This window comes from Harpia harpyja, chromosome Z (assembly GCF_026419915.1).
Source record: "Harpia harpyja isolate bHarHar1 chromosome Z, bHarHar1 primary haplotype, whole genome shotgun sequence".
Classification (NCBI taxonomy): Eukaryota; Metazoa; Chordata; class Aves; order Accipitriformes; family Accipitridae; genus Harpia; species Harpia harpyja.
In genome coordinates, this window is record NC_068969.1 from 17,431,303 (window position 1) to 17,451,829 (window position 20,527).

General features: G+C 42.8%; 1 protein-coding gene across 30 annotated transcripts in view; it reads right to left on the reverse strand.

Moving 5' to 3' along the window:
• Window positions 1-20,527, reverse strand: part of MAGI1 (membrane associated guanylate kinase, WW and PDZ domain containing 1) — a 357,507-nt gene that overhangs the window by 57,863 nt on the left and 279,117 nt on the right. For 14 of the 30 annotated variants that reach the window (XM_052775998.1, XM_052775997.1, XM_052775996.1 and 11 more), the window contains 6 exons: window positions 18,470-18,680; window positions 14,869-14,951; window positions 11,597-11,635; window positions 7,084-7,141; window positions 4,682-4,770; window positions 3,583-3,675 (listed from right to left, as the gene is read on the reverse strand). In XM_052775998.1, coding sequence (XP_052631958.1) covers window positions 3,583-3,675; window positions 4,682-4,770; window positions 7,084-7,141; window positions 11,597-11,635; window positions 14,869-14,951; window positions 18,470-18,680 — 573 coding nt within the window. The remainder of the gene's footprint in view (window positions 1-3,582; window positions 3,676-4,681; window positions 4,771-7,083; window positions 7,142-11,596; window positions 11,636-14,868; window positions 14,952-18,469; window positions 18,681-20,527) is intronic. The other 16 variants (XM_052776013.1, XM_052776010.1, XM_052776012.1 and 13 more) reach the window with 6 other exon arrangements.

Below are 20,527 nucleotides of genomic sequence, written 5' to 3' on the forward strand. Positions count from 1 at the left end.
GCACTTCACTCCAGCATCCTCTCACCTCATCGCACTCCACCCGTCTCCTTGGATCCAATCATGCAGTAAAAGGAGTGAGCAAAAAACCCTAGTACCTGGCACTTTGTTAGCTGTGGTTGTGCACACCAAAGACCCAAGGCTACAAAGGGGAAAACATGCTGCTTTAAAGAATGGAATATATCAAAGCTGGCAATGCTGGCTTAGATATGTGTCTTATCTCTGTCCTGAGGTGGTTATATCCATCCCAGGAAGGATGGGACAGGGGCAGCACAAATGCCTCCTACAGAAGGAGTCTGCAGCGAGAATTTCTGCAGAAAGGAATATCATTACGTTTTTCACCACTTGGCCTTCTCCCAACCCACCGAGCAAAAAGCAACTTCTGAGCTCTGGCAAGACACTGTGTAACCCTTTAGCATGACCCCCCCACACCCCACATCGCTACCACGCTGTGGCCTCCTCCAGTGAAAAAGAGGAGGACGCTGATGTTGTTCTTCAGACACCGTTTGAAGTCTTTTCTCTTGCCTTTCTGCTCCTTGCCTGTTGTGGATGAAACACTGCCATTGTGAAGTACAGATCAAAGAGCGGCCCGGGACTGGAGCGGCTGTGCTGGAGGGCTGTTAATGCTCTCTGGGAGCACGGTTAAGAGGAACGAGGTGCTCCAAAGACAAAAGCGCATCCTTGCAAAGCATGTTGCACAGGCTCAGAAAAGGGATCACGGTTGCTGTACTTCACAGTGCCAACACTAAACACCTTTGCACTTTTAATTGTTTTTAATGCTTAGAGGGGAAAAGCCTGTGCCGGTAAGCCCTCTGGTGACAGCTTCAGGATCAGCAGTGTGTATTGCAGCCAGGAGAGCTGGCATACTTTCAAAAACCTCGGCAGCATTGCCGTGGGCCTCAGTTCAGAAAGGAGACCTTGAGGGAGAGTGAAGGGATTTGAGACTCGTAAGCCTTTGACTGGGGAAAAAAAAAAAAGTATATTTGAAGATTATTCATGAGGGGGCAGTGTGAGGACTTGCAGTCTTCTGCCTTTGAAGGGTAGCGCAGGAACACAGTAATCCTGCACATCGTGGGCAGATGCTCTGCTCAGACCACAAGCTGTAAAAAAGCCCTGACTATCAAAGTGCAACCCGACGTCTCAGGTAACAAATACGGCTGAGAGGCAGCAGGCAGAGGGCCTTGGTCCTGTGCTGATTTCTGGTTCAAAAGACAAGCAGAACAAACACAGCTTGCTGGCATCTGCCTACAAATACGGGGTGAACTTGCCCTGCAGTAACAGGATAGCAGCACCACAGGCTATGTCCCACCCACAGCATTTGGGAGGGGATTGCATTTTAAATGATTGTATCTACAAAACCCCAGCTGGGAGAGCAGTGCCAGGGTCCTTATGCCCATGTTGCTGCCAGCAGTGCCATTGGTGGGAGAGATGGAAACCCCTGGGCATAGGGCAGGGTGACAGGGAAGCTAGAAATAGTTGCTGCAAATGGGGAGCGAGAGAAGAGGGAGCAGCACTGAGAAAGGAAGAGGAAGGAATGAAAGAGAGAAGGAGTCATCAGCGGGTATCAGGACATGTCACTCAGAGTGGTGCCGAGACAGGCTAATGCTCTCCTGTAATGCTGCTGCACAATTTCGGTGGCTGGCAGTCAAGAGTGGGCGGAGAGCTGAGTAAGGCTTCTAACATCATCCCCTGCATGACAGATCCTTTGCATTGCCGTGCACGGATGCTTGGGCAGCCTTTGCTTCAGCCTGACAGTGTAAAAGGCAGAGGTGGCATTCACAGATATCACCCCGAGGAAGACCAGCATTTTTGGGGCACTCTGATGACATGCTTAACCCCAGATGCCTGGTGGTCTGGGTACCATCCCCAGACCTCCCACGTTTTTCCTTGCTGCGAGTCCAGATTACTCTAATACCCGTCGGGAATGTGCTGGGGGCTTTGGATACTGCTAAATTTACAACGTCTGTTTTGGAAGGGCTGACCTGCTGCCACCTGCCACAGAGAGCACTCCCTGGCTCTTCGTGGCAGGAAAGGCTGCTGGGACAGCAGCACCCCGGCCAGGCTCACCACGGCTGACCTGCAGAGCACAGGAGTATTTCCCAGCTCCCAGGGCCAGCCTCCCCCCAGCTGCTCCCAGCGCTGTCAGGATGACACGCTCCAGCCAGATTCCCTCTCTCTCACCTTCCCCAGCCTCTGGTTCCTGCAGACCAGGGCAAAGCCATGCAATTTAGATGTACCCAAAGATGAAGCCTACTTACAAGCACTTATAACCAGAGAGCACTTAGACTGCAACAGGTACAAGTGGAACTCTCTGTCCCTGCTGGCAACCTGATCTGGCAATGTTTCAGCTCACGCTGCAAATTCAGGAACAACTAATGTCTGTCTGGTCAGTTATTTAAGACAAGCAACTGGTTTGTGAGCAGTTGGCTATACACAGACTATTGACGCTAATAAATAAGGCTGTAATAGCCCAAAGTACTTGTACATGTGTACAACTTCATAGTAGGTCTGCAGTATTTGGACTTATTATCATTCTCTCCTCATGCAGAACTTTCCAGAGGACCTTCAACTTAGATTTTGCAGAAACATGTTGTAATTTGCTCCTAACATGTGGCCATGGTACTTGTGCCTCTTCACTCTCTGTTACTACAGAAAGTCAGATTCAGCACGGGAGGCCTGGTAGCTCTGCAAAGGTCTCCAAGTGGCAGAGGATCTCCCTCTTCTGGTGTTCCCCTCAGGTCCTATGCCCCCCAAATTTTCATTTGGATTCAAAGCACACAAAAAGGAGAATCCATAAAGTTGCAAGCCAGACTCATCCATGGCAATACCAGAACCTGGCTGCTCAGAAGTCACAAATGCAACCAAGACACCCCAAGTTCTCCAAAACCAAGGTCCTGCCCAACAGTGCTGACAACCTATGTACATCACAGCTCCCAAACATGCTGACCACTTTTCCAGGCCTCTTAAACTACTTTAACTTGAAACCCTACCTGCCCACGAACGCAGACATGGGGTCACATTGGCTTTGGCTCTCAAACTAAAACATGACCACGTTAATGCGTACTGTGTCTTAATCACAGTGCAACATGGTGAAATTTTGTGCTGCTTTTTGGGAGGGAATGTTGACCTTTGAGAACAGAAGGAAATCCCTGCACTAGATCTTATTATAAGAGCCACATTTTAAACTCAGTAGAGTTTAGAAGGTGTAAAAGCCTAATCCTTGCATAACCATACAGCTCTGTAGAAAAGGGTCTCCTCCTACTTGCACTTGCAAGTTGCTGCTAAATCCCACCGATGTTGTAACTCATGTTTTCACCATGCCTTTTTAAAGATTTGGAACGCTACACAGAGAATAGCCACAATCCTTTTTTGATGCAGGTGATCTCATTTGCCTCTTGCATTTGGCAACAAATGTGGTCTCGAAACAACTAGTCTTAAAATCTATGGGAATTCAGATAAGCAGGCACGTGCCCTGGCGTGTGACACTAGTCATGGAGATACTCCCTTTTCTTATGGCTGAGGGAATTTCATTCTCAGGAAAAAAACCTTGTTGCACTTTTACAACTGGTTTAACAAGGTTGTTACCTTGCACTGGCGCTTCCCGAACTGCCTCTTGGTTGTTTGAAACATGGTTTGGAGCAGCGGGTGGTGGGAGAGATGGACACTCCTCTGTCCATTCTAGAGAGGGCAGAGAGGGAAATGTTACTCGTTTCACAACAGCACTATGAGCTCCTGCACATACACACACTGGGAGTGTGGGGTTCAAGCAGAGAAGACGTGAGAAGCATGGCAAGAGAGGAAACAGAGTCACGGAGAGAAGGAATAAAATGAGTGAGATGTCCAAAAATCAGTTCTGGAGGACTCTCTATGTCCAGGTCAACTAATCCATCTGCTGGGACACCCTATCTCCCTCTCGAACTTGGGACTTGATTTGCATCTAAGTGGTCTCAACATTTATATGAAATCTATTCCCCACGGCACTCATGGCATCTAAGTAGAAGAACTAATGTTGCGGGAAATGGGGCTGCAAGAGGAATGTTGAAGCCTAAATTATTTTCCCCTTGGATAATAACTGTTGTGAAGTAAGTTGGTGTGAAAGCTACGAAGGTACCAAAACAAACCCAAATGCCACAGGCCCCTCACTACAGTTGGGCTGCATTTAAAGGGAAGAAAAAAAAAAAAGTGTTTTAAAATAATGAAATTACTTCAAATGTTAGAGCTTGACAACTCAAAGCTCTCGGGTTAAGTCTTCTCTCATTCAGAGGGATTTCTTTAGTGCGCATGTAAATGCCCACTCCTCGTCCCCTTTGGTAGCCTATGAGTCCCAATACAGACTGGAACACCACCAGCTACAGTGAGTAACTTGATGGAGCAGATTACATAGGAAAACATGTGTTTTGATTGTCTCTGGGAAGGTTAGAAACCTTTCAGAAATAAAGGACATTAAAAGAAAATTCTCTCCCCTTTAGCAGGCTGAAAGCTACTATGTTTAAGTGGTTATACAGTTTAGATTTTCTCTTTTGCTGCATCTTATGTGAAGGGCGTATGCAGCCTTTCCTATGCACGTCATTTGGCCTTTAAATGCTAAGGCCACAGAAGGAAGGACAAACATATTGGCATGGTGCTGCCAAGGCAAGGGAGGGCACATAAAAAGCACAATCATCACGCCTTTGGTGGTGCCAACCTTCTGGTGGCTGTTGCTGCTGCTCAAGCTGTTTCTTCCTCTTTGCTTCAAGAACTGGGTTTTCATACTGGGTCTTCCGGTTGATGTGGCTGGAGATGAAAGAGAGCAATAAATTACGAAACCCTTTATGTGAAAAGCAGGAATGAAGGCCAGGCATGAAACTCCTCTGAGGAAAGGAGTAAAATACCAAACAAACCCAACAGCAGTGTACGTGGAGCAAGGCTCACCTAGTTGTGCCAAAAAGCATATTTAGGAAAACAAGCGGATTCCAGTATTGATATGATGTCTTGAGTAGGAATGGCTAATTCCTTCAAATACATTAAAGTAGTGATCTATCTGCGAAAAATGAGATTAAAACAGAAAAGGCCCTCTGTCTCATTGCATTTTAAAAGACAGGCCTATATCATCCCTGCTTTAATCAGATTTCCAGAGGTGCAGTCACTCCCTGGCTCACTGAAATTAAAAAAAAAAAAAAAAAAAAAACACAAACCCAAAACCCAACAACTGGTAACACCTGTCAGCTATCTGAACAATGCACACTATTAACAGGGTGTCTTACAAATATCTGCAGGGACGCAGGCTATGAGTTGAAAAGCTGGGCTCTAAATGGATCAAAATATATTCAGAGTCAGCCACCAGCAAATACTCCCAGTGGAAACTGGCATTTGGTGAAACTTGAGCTGTCCTCCTTGGAGGGCCATTAGGCAGCTTTTGACCCGTATGAGATGTTTCAAGCCAATACCTCTTACCAATCTCAGGAAAAGGAAAAAAAAGCTGCCCAGCCCCAAACATGGCAGACAAGCAATGTGCTCCACGGAGGATTAACCATTTTATGAAACCAAACAACGAACACCAGCCACAGATGCCAGGGCGGTGGCGGCAGGTCTGGGCACTCGCTGCAGATCAGATGAGCTGCTCATCAACTGTTCAGGAGCGATTTTTCAGTAGTGATTTTGCTACAGCAGAGGAGCAGGTAGATCTTAGAAAATTGTATTAGCTTAAAGCCCGTCTTTGTATCCAAAGCAAAGTTTACCATTACGAACTTACTATTTTATTGTCTCTTGTCCCATGTGTCTTTATAAAAAAAAAAAACAAACAAAAAACAAACCCAAATGAACAACCAACCACTTTTTCAAGTAATCACGATATCAGCACTCTAGATAGTTATGTTAAGAATTTTTTCTGCTAAAGATCAATATTAAATCACTGGAAAAATATTTAACTAATTTCCCATTTCAAGATATCTTCAGAAAGTTAAGAACAAATAACTACTTTAAAAATGATATAAACTTTTTCATGATACAGTTGTTTCTCAATAAAAACTATTATGCAATAATAGAGTGCCTGAACTGGAAGGGACAGAGACAAATGCTCAAATTATAACCATCTTGCTAGCTTATAGATAGCAAATAAAATAAACTTATGTCTCATTGCTGTTACTTTTCTATTTAATTTCATTACTCAGGAGTGCCACAAAACTAACAGGCACGTATATATAAAGTGACAGGAAAAAATGCTGTAAAGAACTCTTGGCATGGCATTTAATAGCCAAAAAATATTCTTGATGCCTTTGGTAAATAAATGCCAAGCCTTAATTACACAGTTTGCTAACCTTGTTTCCCTAGGCACAGATGGTAGAGTCAGAAATAAGCCAAAGCAGACAGAAACTGTATTCCATGTCTATTCTGAGGGCTATCATAAGCCATCCTACTAGACAGGAGTATACACATAATTAAAAATTCATTTTATGGGGTCAGTGATGAAACAAAACTCAGATCTCTGGTTTCCCTAGGGAGTGATCTGACATCTAGATAAAGAAGCAGCTGTTCTAATTCCGGAGAGAGTCCCATTAAACCTGTAATTCTATTCACAACAACACAGCGTGATGCAAGAACCTCTGCCGTGGCTGTTTGGTCACACAGGCTCATCCATTCCTCCTTTTGAGTGTCTTCTGACTTGTAACTGAATTGGTGGTCTGCTTTGCACACTCGCATTTTGATCATAGCACTATACGAAAGGGGATCAAGCTCAGTTAATTGCACACTTGTTAACGTTCTCTGGATGGAAGTATTTTGCAAGGTGCTGGGACTCCTGCACGCCCCAACCCCGAGGTGCTCCTGTCTGTCTTGAGCTCACCCCCAGAGCTCAACCCCCTCCCAGGCTGCTCCTGTATCCCCTGAGCCCACCCCAGGGTGCTGCAGCCAGAGCCCACCAGAGAATGGCGAATGGCAAAGCAGGGCTGCCCTTTCCCAGCTCCTATAGCATCCCCCAGCCATTAAGGGGCCAGGGTCTCCTCCTCCTCCTCCTCGGTATGAGATGCTACCAACAAAGCATACAGACCGCTGCAGAGGAAAGCCTTCCTCCACGCGACAGCCACACCAGAACCGGAGAGCAGCACTTACTCTACATAGTAGACACCATATACAGGATCCTCAATTTTCTCCCAACCAGCAGGCAACTCTGGAAATAGAAAAAACATTACTGAAGCCTCCAATGCAGATTTTTCTGACAGGTAGCTGCTCCTGCTCTGCGTGCAAAACTCATCAGTAGCTCAGACTTCGCTTCAAACTCTTTTCAGAATGACCACAGCCTCCTTTTAAAGGCTGGCGTAGCACAGCCTGTCCTACCAGTGCTAGGTTAGCAAATCAGTGGGAAGATGCCCATGCCAGCCAATTTTAGATTTGTTTTTTTCCATTAAATGAACAAGTGATCAATAAATTTCCTTTCTGAGAGTGCCTCAAGTACCCCCTTGGTTTCCCCATCATGGGCAGAGGTGCCCTGGATGAAGCACTGCAGTGGAAGTCAGTGCAGGCAACAGGCCAGAGGCATTTTAATGCCAACCGCTGAAGACAGGCAAGATTATGGCAAGCAACTGTAGCACACTAACAGAGAGACCACTTTTGTCTCCGGTACCAGGGCTGAGCCATTTATGCTCACCACTGCTGAAAAAAAGGTTTTTTTGACTCCTTTCTTAGGAATTTACACTGCATCACTCAGCAGTGAGCCCAACACAAAAGTGCATCTTGAAACGGGACAAAGTGAATTTAACGTAAACGCCCAGCATATGGAATCCACCCAAGTGGGGCTGGCACACACAGATGTATTTCGCTGCATAGCACTTAATGTAAAAGCACATATTGCCATAATCACATGTAACAGAGATTTCCTTTTTTAATTAGCATAATTAACAAAAAACAGTTCTGAAGATGAAATTAACATTTGGAAACGTATCCGCTTTTGTTCCTGTTCATTTTCTAGACTGCACATAGTACTTTAACTACAATTAGTGAATGTAATAAAATCACTTCAGTATCCAACTGAGGGTTATTAAAGCTGTATGTATTACTTAAGGGCCTGATCCTTGTCCCACTCATTTAAACACAATGCTCCCGTTGGCTGTGGGTACTGAAGTAATCATCCTATTAACAATACAGAGTGGAGCTCGAAAAAAGGCTCTACCATGCTATGGACTGTGCAAGTGTGGTCCCACAGACTGCACATTCATTTAAATTAAAAAAAAAAAAAGCCATTTTCAGATAACACAAGCTTAAATACCCCACGTAAAATAATTCCTCAAAATTTATCACTAAATTGACAAGACTGATAGTAAATAATCTGTTTATTATCAAATACAAAGATTTATTTTCATTAATGGCATCAATTGCTGAGCCAATACAATCAACAATGGCCCATTAATTAGAACAAATGTAACTATCTAGTTCTGCATTTATAGACTTCAACTATGTCTGTCGCCATAAGGATAGAAATATCTCCAGACTGGAGATGAACAGAATCTATACACACACACATGGACTAATTACTCAAAGTTTATGTTTGTGTTCAGAATTGGCTGGAGATCAGATGAAATCGATTTTCATGGTTTTTGCTCCACACGTCCCTTATTTGCAGATATAAGGTAGGTTTTCCATTCTTATTATTTTATCCTTATTGGGTTTAACATCTTTGGATTCCTTGAGACATAAGCAATTAAATGCAAGCCAGTGCTAACTTTTGGGCATGAAAATACTCCACAATTTTATCAGCAGATTGATCTGAAATGAATGCTTCAGAAACAGATATTCCTTTACAGTGTGCAAGTGTATGTGAGAAAAAGTTAGAAAGCTAAAGGCCAATCTTGAAAGTCTTTTCGCAAAGGGAACTCTCAGGTTTGCAAAGGAGTCCTGTAGAGTGAAAATATTGTGGGACTGGCTTAAAAAGTTTCAGTGCAATTAAATTAAGACCTAGGATGTAACCAGGGAAATCACAAGTTGTGGCAGCCATTAACTCATTGCACTATGGTGAGAGCAGAATGGTAAGGAGACCAAGCTGGGGGTGGAAGAAAATAAAAAGTGAATGAGGGAGAGGAGAAGTAATGCACAAATGCCTTAAAATGACTTTTTCACAAGTTTTCCTGCCAAATATCTTTTGTCTATTTTGGACTATTAAGTGTTTTCTATTTTTAAAGTTTAAACAAAAACTTTTTTTGCTTTTCTTCTGTTCACAAAAGGTTTTGCTATTAATTTTTTTTTTCTTTTCTTTTAAAGAATTTTCACAGAGGGTCAGAAAACCAGCACTTTCCTAACCCCAAAAATGGTATTGTGCCAAAATCTTTCCAGTTTTCTATCTCTGCAGCTTTCCATTTAAGGAACACTTCTCTATGTTTTTGGAAATAACAATACACAAAACTGCAGCTCTCAACACATTTCTTGTTGATTACGTAGATGCGCTTTCTGACTTCTAAAAGCCTCTGAAAGTTCTCTAAAGCAAAAGGCAATATTCTCCACAGTCATGCTGCACAGTCTAGCTTCTTAGAGGCTTTAAATTATTCATCTCCCCTCTCTACCTCTCCTGCCAAACTGAAGATGACCCAGAGCATTAGATTTTATCACAAGTATGAGATTTCACAAAAACATTTTGCATCATTAGGAGCCTTAGTGAGCCATATGGTTTTTATTTTGGCACATCCATGCAGAACTCTGCAGTCTCAGAGCATTTGTCAGCAGGTAAATTCAATGGACAAATACCCAATTTTACACTTTTAAGCCTGAGGTAAATACATGGATTCCTACTGAGATGCTCTTGTTTAGTATCCTACCCTACAGAGGGGATGGATGGATTCTTAAATAAAAAAACTTTCCCCATCCGCCAGGTATTTTAGTCACACCCATGCATCACTATAAAGGAGCTGGAGATGACTTCAGTATATTCAGCTGTTACTACTCCCTGTGAGGCCCAGAGGATCTGCACAAGCGTATGCCAAATTCTACTCTAAACGTTAAATTATTGTGTCCTTTTGTACAACCTTCTGTTAAAAAGAGGTGACCTATTACTCCATATTCAAGCCACCTCTTTGGAAAACAAGTTGTGCAAATGCTTCAAGTTTTGATTTTCTTATATTTAGAACAGAAACTGTTGATAAGCTAAGGAGCTAAATATCTGGCACCAACCAGTTTATACTCACCACGAGTACGGTTAATGAACAGGCCATATGTTTTCATGCCCCCTCCCTAACATTGCTGCAACCAGCTGAGCCATTTGAAAATGTCTTTCTTTACACTGCAACATTCGCAAATCTCAAAAGTATATCGATGGGCTGTGAGCTCAATAAAGCTTATCTGCATTAAAACAAAGGGAACATCTCATGATGTTCCAGCAGAACACTTGTGTATGTAAGTGCCTGCAGAACTGGGGTCAGGCTTATCAGTTAATGAGTTTCCCTGCATCTATTTTTTCAGCTCTTACTCTTGCACTAGATCCTCGTATGAGTCTGAAAGAACCTCTCTCTTATTTTAAGTCACTGTTTATGAAGACCTTCATGAGAAATCTTTGCAGGTTGTTGGTGTGCATCCACCTGCTTTTGATGTTACTTGGTCGGCTGCCGATTACTTGTATGAGCTGCGCATACTGCTAATGTACCACTAAAGCGATTGCATTCTTCTTTACATTGTCAGTTCTTTCAAATTCTTGCACTAAAAGAAGTTAGGCCTCCAACATTATTCCAGGCATATTATCCAGAAGAGCAGTTCCTGGCGTAGTGTTAAAAGTCCACTCAATAGCTGCTGGCTGCTGATGCCGTATCAATCACCCAGAAGCAGGAAGCAGAATACACGTGCTTGCAAGTCATTACAGAAACCAGAGGTTAATTCTCTGGTAATACAACCCTCCAGTATGCAGAACTATAAACTGTAAATACAGTCTTTTTTAAAAGCAATAATAGACCTAGTGGAAATAAAATCCTATGCAACCTCTTATGCCTTTCAGCTTTCCAAGTGCACTAGAGCATAGCTGAACAGAAATAACAACTACCTCCACCATCAGTATAAACAGAATAAGTACTGCTGAGATTAGATATCAAGACAGCATTCTTCACAAAAAGATGCAGCAAATAAAAGTGTACCACATCATTGAAAATCATCTGTTTATAAAATCACCTACTGAGGCAAAATTTTCAGCTGTTTCATACACAAGCTCAGCAGAAGCATCCTATGTAATACTTAAACTTTCTAAATCACACTTTGTTTCTCTTGTTTGGGAAATGTCTGTGGCCCCAGTGAAAAAGCATCATTAGCTACTTGATTGCAACTTTGGCATCTATAAGCTTTTTCGTGGAGCCAGTGATGCCAGTGGAAAAGCCCCTGACTTCTGTGGGGTCCAGGAGGAAACAACCCCAAACAAACTTTGCAAGATTAAGGCCCTCCAGCTTTCTTCAAACTCTGAATCAGTAAGAAAAACACTAGATCTGAAGCAGGGGGAAGATTAATGCTTTGTGTGCTAGGGAAGTTTTGCTGATAAATTAGGCTTGTTGAAATAAAAAAACTGAAAGATGTAAAATGATACAAAGGAGAAAGTAAGTAATTAAAGGCTTAAAACAGTGTTGTTGAAGTCAAACATCAAAACGAGAGATGGATGATTTACCTAGTTCACTGTCCAGTTCCTCCGTGTGTACCCCTTCTTCTCCAAGGGAAGAGCAGTAAATGAGACAGAAAAAATTAAAAGAAAATTTCAGATACCAGCACCAAGCAAGAAATTCCCTACAGCAAACAGCAGAACCAGCACTAATTTTCTACAGACCGAGCCCAAGCTTTCCATTTATCACACTTTAGTGATCAGAATATTGATGGATCTGATGTAGGTAATGAAAGAACTGGTTCTTGCATTCTCAAAATATCTGTGTCAATTGACGGCAAAGTAATACAATTGTGTTGTTCTCACTGTAGTGAAGCTTCTCCCTCAGATCTGTACAGTCCGACCTTTGCAATCCGTTCTGTAGAGACACGGATCTATCAGAAGGCCAGACCTGAATACTAATGAAGAAATCTGAGAGGAAAACCTTGCATCTAAATAAGAACTAATGTAGCAAGGTTTTCAAGAAAGTACATAAATTTATGTGCATACAAGGTCCAATTGACTTCACTGTAACTACTCAGATGATTTAAGAGAGACATGAAGCGAAGCGCCTTGTTTCACTGGAGGCACAGGTCCACACCGAAGTCCAGATGCACTGGTGAAGCATATACAGGAATGCACCAGTTTTAGCAAGGCACCTGGGACAAAGATCACATAATTTTTCAAAGACACAAAGCCATCAATATTCACTGTTGCTCCATTTATCATTATCTGCTCCATATTCATAAGTTAACAGTGACACAGATGATTAAAGTATTGCTTAGCCTATAAATAATAATAATGCAGTCTGAAAATGAAAGATGATGACAAAACCAGAACAAAGATGGTAAAAACAATCTTGGACCTAATACACTAAAGTATAAGCCACATAAATGAATGATAGAAGCAAACAGATGATGTAGTGTCACGGCATTGCTTTTGAAAATTTGGACACCTAAAAAACCACTTCCACAACCTGTTTGCAATATATTCTACCACAACAGTTGTTTAGGACCGTTAGCATGAAATATGAATTGCAGTTTCCTTTGATAGCCTAAACAACTGGAAACGACCAAAAACTTGTTAGGGACATGTATCCTGATGAAGAAAAAACACAAGGCAACTGCACCCAAACAAATCTGAAACGACATCTAACATTTATAAAAACCACAAACAGGATGGGATCAAGCCTGAAAACTCACGCGTGCACACACACAACAAACAAAACAGAGGAGGAGTCCCACTGACTTCAGTGGAAATACACCCTACAGTGACCCTTGCCAAAAATGTCCAGCTTCTACGATGCAGTAAAAATAACCTTCTCTCTTATTTGCGCTCACATTGTTTTCTGAAATATATTTATTCTTATGTGCAAAGCAAGATCGGAGCAGCCAAGCAAAACAGTGCAGCGCACTGCTGTACCTACGAAGCAACTGGTTTAACTATTGAATGTTCAAAATATTCATTAATGAGAAACTTAGTGAATGAAGTGAAGGGGTGTGGGGGAAGATGAAATTAGCTGATCCCAGGGACCTGACAAACAAAAATGCCACTACTCTGCAAAATTATGCGTTTAATTACATATAAAAATACCAGCTGTATGTTTCTAATCCCAATAAAATAAATTATTCCCATGTTTGTTTTATAATTGCTAAGAGGACAAGAGAAAGACTTTCCCTTCTGCGAGGAGACTTAAAACTGTTTAACAGAGGAGCTCAGCCACCCGTTGTTGACTCATCCGACCGGCTGCTCCCTGCCCTGGCTCAGAGCACAGCATGCGGCACGCTGACCCACAGCGGCACGCACCGCTTGTTGGCATCGCCGGGGCTATCGATGTAGTGGGAGTCTTGCTGGTAGAGAAAGCCAGGACAGAAGTTATGCTTCAGGGAAAACTACCCTCTGAAAGAGGAAAGCTTATGCTAAGACTTAGCAACCTCCTCTTTTAATTGCCAGCAATGCTTAGCTGCAAGGAGGAAGGAGCTTTGCCTGCGTATGCTGTTATTTAATTTTGCTCCAGTTCTGATTACCCACTGACATATCCATTTTTAGGCGCAGAGCAAGGCCTTCATTAATCCAGCTCCCTCCGCTCGCTCCTTAACAGATGATGCTAGTTGCTAAGGATCTGAAGCAGGCGTCAGCTCGGCGTGCTCGGTTTTTGCCTGGGCTTTGCATATCCGTGTGGTTTAGGGGTATGTTGCATTGTCACTAGGAAGTTGGTGACCTGCTTCATCACAACAGCAAAGGATGCACAGGCAAATTCTCACATCCTGCAAAATCTCACACGTGAAAGGAAGCAGAGGTTGAAAAACTGCATGTGCAAAAATAGTAACAGCAGTTCTGGAGGCTAGATTTGAACCTACCAGTAAAAAGGGATTGAGTTGATTCTTTTCAGAAATAAAATCGTAATTCTTATTGAGCTGACTCACACCAGTGGGAGGTTAATCATGAAAACTGATTTTACAAGGAAAGCACCAACACTGACAAAGTAAATCCTTCCATTTTTAAGATATGTCTACCATAATAGCACTGTGTTAGCCGAATTTTGCATTAGAATACCATCACCTTTCCTGGTCAGTAGATTGAAATTTCCATACAGGTTTTCCCAAACATTTAAGTTACTTTCATATGATTCCTTTTTTCTTCCAGCATCTCCTAAAGGATGCAGGGAAAGAACCTCCTTTAACAGTCCTGCATTTGGCTGCTCTAAATTGGACAGTGGCTTGCATTTCTAACATCTCAAGGAATGCAAAATTACATCAGTGTAAATTTTCAGTGGCAAAAATCTACACTTTCAAATGGAATTTGTTTTCAGCAATCATAACACTAAGCAGACTGTCAGAATTTAATAGTAGAAGTGAAGCAATTGAGTTTTTTCTGCTCAAACAAGGAAATAACAACATAACTCTTTCAATTCATGTAAAGCAGGTGGTTGAAGCATAACACAATGGAGCATGCAGAGACTCAAGTCGCTTTCCTCCTACACAGCAATCCAAGGAGCAAACACGTTAGAAAGCTTTGAGTCTTGTTCAGCATCAGTGACTATTCAAATGCCTTTGCAAAAACACCAGCCTCTTACTTCTAGCACCTCTTTGATTTTTATTAAATGATCGGCCATCTCAATAGCTATTTGACATACACAGACAGCGATTTTACAACACAACAGATATTTTCTCTATGCACTTACTAATAAACCTTTTTAAAGTATTTCTGAACACAGATTATTGGAAAGGGGAAAAGGAAAGGAAGAAAGCCACCTGGAAATGAACAAACACATTATTATTTCACTATTTTCAGTCTCTTACCATCATCTTCACATTCTTCTAGAGGCTTCTGCTGTTTGTTCAGGCACCGTGGATCTAGCCAAGATGTTGTTTTTGTGTTATGGCTGGAAACCAAAAATGGAAATATGACCTTTGTTAATAAAGCAGAGCTGAAGTATCAGTGACATAAAAGTATATATCCTCTTTATTATTCAACAGACCTGAAGGCATAGTTTTGCTGCAGAAGAAACAGCATTACAATTTGATGTTTTGCAAACTAGTCTACCAAATCACAAGAATCTTGCATTGAAAACACAAAGGTGAAAAGTGAAAATATACAAATCAGCATTCCTGACTGGAATGATACATGTGACAGCTGCAATATTATACTATCAATTTCCAAACTTTTGTCTTTGGTAGTTTATTTCTTAATACCAGGAGCTGTCTCCGAGCCATTTGCCTCCTGACAAAAAGACAGAAGTTTCCCTTCCTCCCTAAACCACACAGTAATCTTTGTTCCTACAAAAGACCTTTGACATTTGTCTAGATTTGACCCAAGCATTAGTCAAACCCAAAATTTCCAGTGAAAACTTTTTAATTACACAAATAAAAATGTTCTGCCAAAGCCTTTGATGGAAGTTGAACAGCTTTACTTTCAACTCTTCCTTTCTACTACAAGTCCCCTGACAGTATCACGATGCCAGTCCCAGAGGTGGAGGCTGCATAGTAAACAGGCTTAAAATACATTTTTCTAGAAATTATTTTCTCCCATTATTTCATTTGCATATGCAGACAATCTTGTAATATAACAACTCTTCTACAACCTGATGTCATCTTACACATAACCTGCAAAGATATCCCTCCAGTCCCCGAGGTATCATTTATCTAGCTTAGCCTTTAACGCTGCTTAACAGTTTTAAGTTTCAATACCATAGTAATGCTATTTACTGCTCCTCCAAGGTCTCAGAGAGGTTTACAAACTTGACCTTAGCCTCACAACAGTCTCATGAAGCTGGAAATGCCGTAATGAGGGCTATGATCCCTGAGGAACTAACAACCGACCAGCAAACTTGTGTTTTACAGCAAGAAGAGGGGACTGCCCTGCTCCTAGGAAGCGAGTGTATAAATAAAAGGTCCTTGTTTTACACATCCTACTACCCAGCCCTCCCAAGGCAGGATAAGCAAATGTGTTTAATCCTTTTGTACGCTTCAGAGCAATTAATCGCCAACTAGAAAACTGAGTGGCAGAAATTCAGCAAGTCAGGCAAATTAACGGCAATAAAGCAGAGGGGTTCTGCCAACTTATAAATAAGAAAGTCTGTAGTCTAGCTGAGAAAGAGGGTGGTGGGAGGAGAGCAATAGAATATTTGCATATTTCTTGCAACTTTGTCTCGCTAACCAAAGGCTTATAACTGTAGTTTGCGGAGGCACAGAAAATTTAGCTAAACACCATTCAGATCATATATTCAGAGGGACAGGATTGTGCTAGACCTGTAACATGCACAGATCTACAGGCAGGATAATGAGGGACTGGGATACTTTGGGTAATGAAAATCCCAATTAAAGCACCAGAGAAAAACATCTTAAGAGCCAAATTGCTTCAGCTACAAGCCATCAGGATCGGTTATCCGACACGCAGCTCTGGCCCCACTGGACCTGTGCTGGTTCTGTGCAAGCAGCTCAGATATTCCCATACTGTTCCCTTCAGCACCCTGACTTGATAACCCAAAGCGCTATAGATGACGGTACAGACATCTGAGCCAGCTTGGGTCCACACAGCTCATTAGCTTGCTCTCTTAATTTGATACAAATCAAACCAAATTGTTTCTAGGCTGAGGGTGTCCTTAGAATTAATAGAACTGCAGTCATTCAGTGCTGTATCCACACTAACACATTCTTGCACAAAATCACCCCTGATGCATATGTATCCTCAAAATGGTCAATCTGCACTGCAGGGAAGGAAGCAGTTGGAGTGCTACCAGATTTTCATGTCAGACAGACAGTTGTGTATGCAGGCTACGTTTTTCCACCACATATATGATTCTCCTGCAAAAAGTCTAACAAATTATTTAAGGTGCTAGTCCTGCATTGCTAAGAGAACACACATGCATAGGGAATATAGCAGCCATGGGGATGGGTTTGGGGGAAATTGGTGGCCACAGCAGAACCCCTGGCTGAAGCATGTGTAAGGAAGGACAGCAGGGGCCAACGTGGGGACAAAAAAAGGAGCAACTTGGGCAGCATTTAGCTCTCATCATCTGTCCTCCTCCAGGGGAGGAAAACGGCAGGCTGGATGGGCTATTACTCAGGCTGTGTTATATACATTAAAGCCAGAAAGCACGTCAAAGAATGAGGCACCCTGAGGACATAATGAGGGGCAGAATACTGTGCTTGGGATAATGAACACATTTCAGTTTCATCTGATATGTGGCTGATGAGAATTTGCATTGTGCCTTCTAGACTTTGGCTTACACTAGGGGGTTGGTGGAGCCTCTTCAGGTAATTAAAAGCGCCCTGGAAAATGGCCTTTTTTTACAGCAGCCCTCTCCCAGATGGTGAAGAGCTGCTGCAGTGCTCTCAGTCCTCCCAGCTCCTGAGATCATCATCTCTGACGTGTTCCTCTCCCATTGCAGCCAAGGGAAAACCTGCTCTGATGAACCCTTCCTTGGTCCTGTCCAAAAGTCCCCTCTCCCGATGATGGAGCAGGACTGCTCCTCTTACTGCCCTAATCCAGCAAAATTCTCCGGAGTACCAGAAGGGGCAATAGCAGAGGATGTTCTTCTGTACTCACTGGCCACTGGCTTCTTCTACACAGTCGGAGGATCTCAGTTTCCAAGACCGCAGCAAACAGACCATCAAATCCAAAATCAATTCCTCACCCTCCTCCTCTACTTAGGCAGCTAAGGGCTTGAGTTTCAAAAGCTAATTGAATTTTAATGTCTAGCTAAACTCTGTGCAAGAAATCTCTTCCACTAACAGGTCCCATTTTATAAGTTACTCCTATCTCAATAAATCTAGACAAGTATAATTAGAGACTATTATTTATGGCATGAAAAAATCAATATCGTCATAAAACTGCTGACAGCACTCAGCTCTTAGGCAAAGACTGCAGAGCAGCAGGTACTTCTTTCCCAAACTTACTGTGCCTACTGTGTGCTGAGCTATACCTTCTGCAAACCACTGGAGCATGTTAACATATTTGGCCCATTTGCTCTGATGAGAGGACAACACACGAAGTCCATTCCCTGGCTCTGCTACCACCTGAGCACGTGACCGGAGGAATTCTCTCTGCTGCATTATGCACAGGGGTAGGCTCCAGAAATTAAGTCTCAGCCTTTTCAATTAGGAGCTTTCATCCCACCCGTGAAAACAACCGGCCCATATTTTATAAGAGTCTGTTGCTTTTGTAACTACCCTCATAAAACAAGCAATTCCCTCTGCCTTTGAACTCAGGAGTAATTTGGATGTTAATCCAATCAGGAAATGCAAAATCCCTTCAGAAGCAGTAAAGAACTTGCAGCTCTGCAACATAACTGTATGCACTAAATATTTAATACACACACAAAAAGCATCCATGGAGGTTTACTTATGCCCAGAGAGAGAGGGAGAGAGATGGAATGAGAACAACAAAAATGTGCTTTACTCTATAAAATAGACTTCTCCGTTCTCGGTGTAGGCCATCTCCCAGTTTTCCGGCAGAGGACCTAGGTTATCCTCGGCAGAAGGAGGTAGGTATTGAGGGAGGTTCTGAGATGGTTCCGTGGTGGGAACGTTGGTGTGGTTATCAATCGCGGATGGTGGGGCTGTCTCTCTTAGGATATGCGTATTATGCTCGTCTTGGTCACCAGACTCTGCTGTAGAATAAACAAGCACAAATAAAATTGAAAATCAGTCTTTTTCTCCTCCCATTTCCTTCTCCGGGTTTATCCTTACAGTTTTCCTCTCCTTGCTTTTTAGTTTGCAAGACACAGCAACAGATGAACCGAGGGCAGAGACTCTGCAGTCTTTTTGCCAGCAGGGACGAGCTTGCTTTGCCCACACACACTCTGCCAGCCAGACCCTCGCCAGCGCAAATCAGAAGCTGTGATCAGCTCCTGTGTTTGCTCTAATAGGCCCTGCTGAGGTACCAAAGTCTTCCAAGCTGTCTCAGGCCCCAGCTCACTGATGTAGAGGAGTTCAATGGGCTTCTGAGCAGGCTTACAGGTTCACTCCCGCAGTGCCAGTTGTAGGATAGGGATTAGGAGAATTAAAATTCCCTGCTTGAAGAATGATCAAAAGGGGAGATTTTTACAAGTGCAGAAGGTAGCCAGAAGCTCAAAGTCAACAAGCTAATGGTGAACATCTTTAGTGCAGTGGGTTTTTTTAAATTAAAAATTAAAATAAACATCAGCACTACACCATGTGTCCACATGTTGCTGCTCACTAGTGCCTGTTCTAGCTGTCTGAGGAAGTTTATTCCACGGCTCATCACTGTATCTTTCCAGTCAAAGTCACTCAGGAGTATTTTATGATCTATCTGGCCGTGCTCCCTCTAAGGAAACATTTCTGGTGCTTATATCCATGCAGTTTGGAGCTGAATCCATGAAACACTGCTGCTCATTCCCTCCACCCCTAATCACAGTAAATGCTCTCCACAACCAGGTCTGTGTCCCCAACCCCTTCACAGAGAGGTTTTGGCAAAACCAGCCAAATTCTAAAATTATCCCTGTGTCTACCAAAGGGATTTTCTCTGTTTGGTTCTTGCAGGTGTTGTAAATCAATGGCAGTACTTCCAAATCTCCTGAGACCACCAGTCTCCAGTACACCCAGCAACACACTCAGTAAAAGACAGAGAGATCAGTGTCACCCTCTGTGAAGTCCCCAAGCAGTGGGACTGAAAGGGCTTCGCAGCCAAGACCTCACCTCCGCTCTCCAGGCTGGAAACCACGGACCTCCTCAACTCACAGCCCACAGCCTTGGTTTTTTGGAGGGGCCATTAACTACAGCTCCTGCGTTATTTCTAGTCTGTATGCTGCCATTACAAAATGACAAGATACTGAAAATAATAAACTAGGAGAAGAGGGAAGAAAAAGATGTAGACTATACCAGTACCCTCAGCTGCCTGCTTTCTAGCCTTCCTGGTGTTCGATATTTTTAGGTAGAAGCTGACAAGATAAAGAAGCATGAATGAATCATCGCCAGCTTAAGACTGCGAGTGTAAACATGCCAAAGTCTGGAAAACACAAGTCACCAAGAGGTCTTCTAAGGAAGCAGGAGCATTTTAATATGGCTAGCACACTTACATGTGAAATAAGCATAAGGAATCACTTTGGTGTATGAGAAATAACTCTTTTCTTGATTCTGTGCCCATTTAATGGAGGCAAGGGGCCAGGGTGTGATAACGTTGTGACAAATGAGCTGCATCTTCCAGTATTTCATCTTGTGAAGGAAAACAAGGAAGAGAAATGATGCTTGAGTTAGTTCAGGGGCACCAAACTGAGACAGGCGGCAAGGAGGTCAAACAGCATCTCCCACCAGCTTCTTCCCAAAATCAGAACCTGTGACAAGGGCTGAGGATGCTGCCATGTCACAACGTGTGAGAAACTACCCTCAGCGCAAAACTTTGTAAAGGAGCTGGTAAGCAGAGACAGAAACTCCAGCCTGGGAGGGATTAGGGCAGCCAGGAGTGATTTGGGTTGGAAATATGTAACAGATAGCAGCC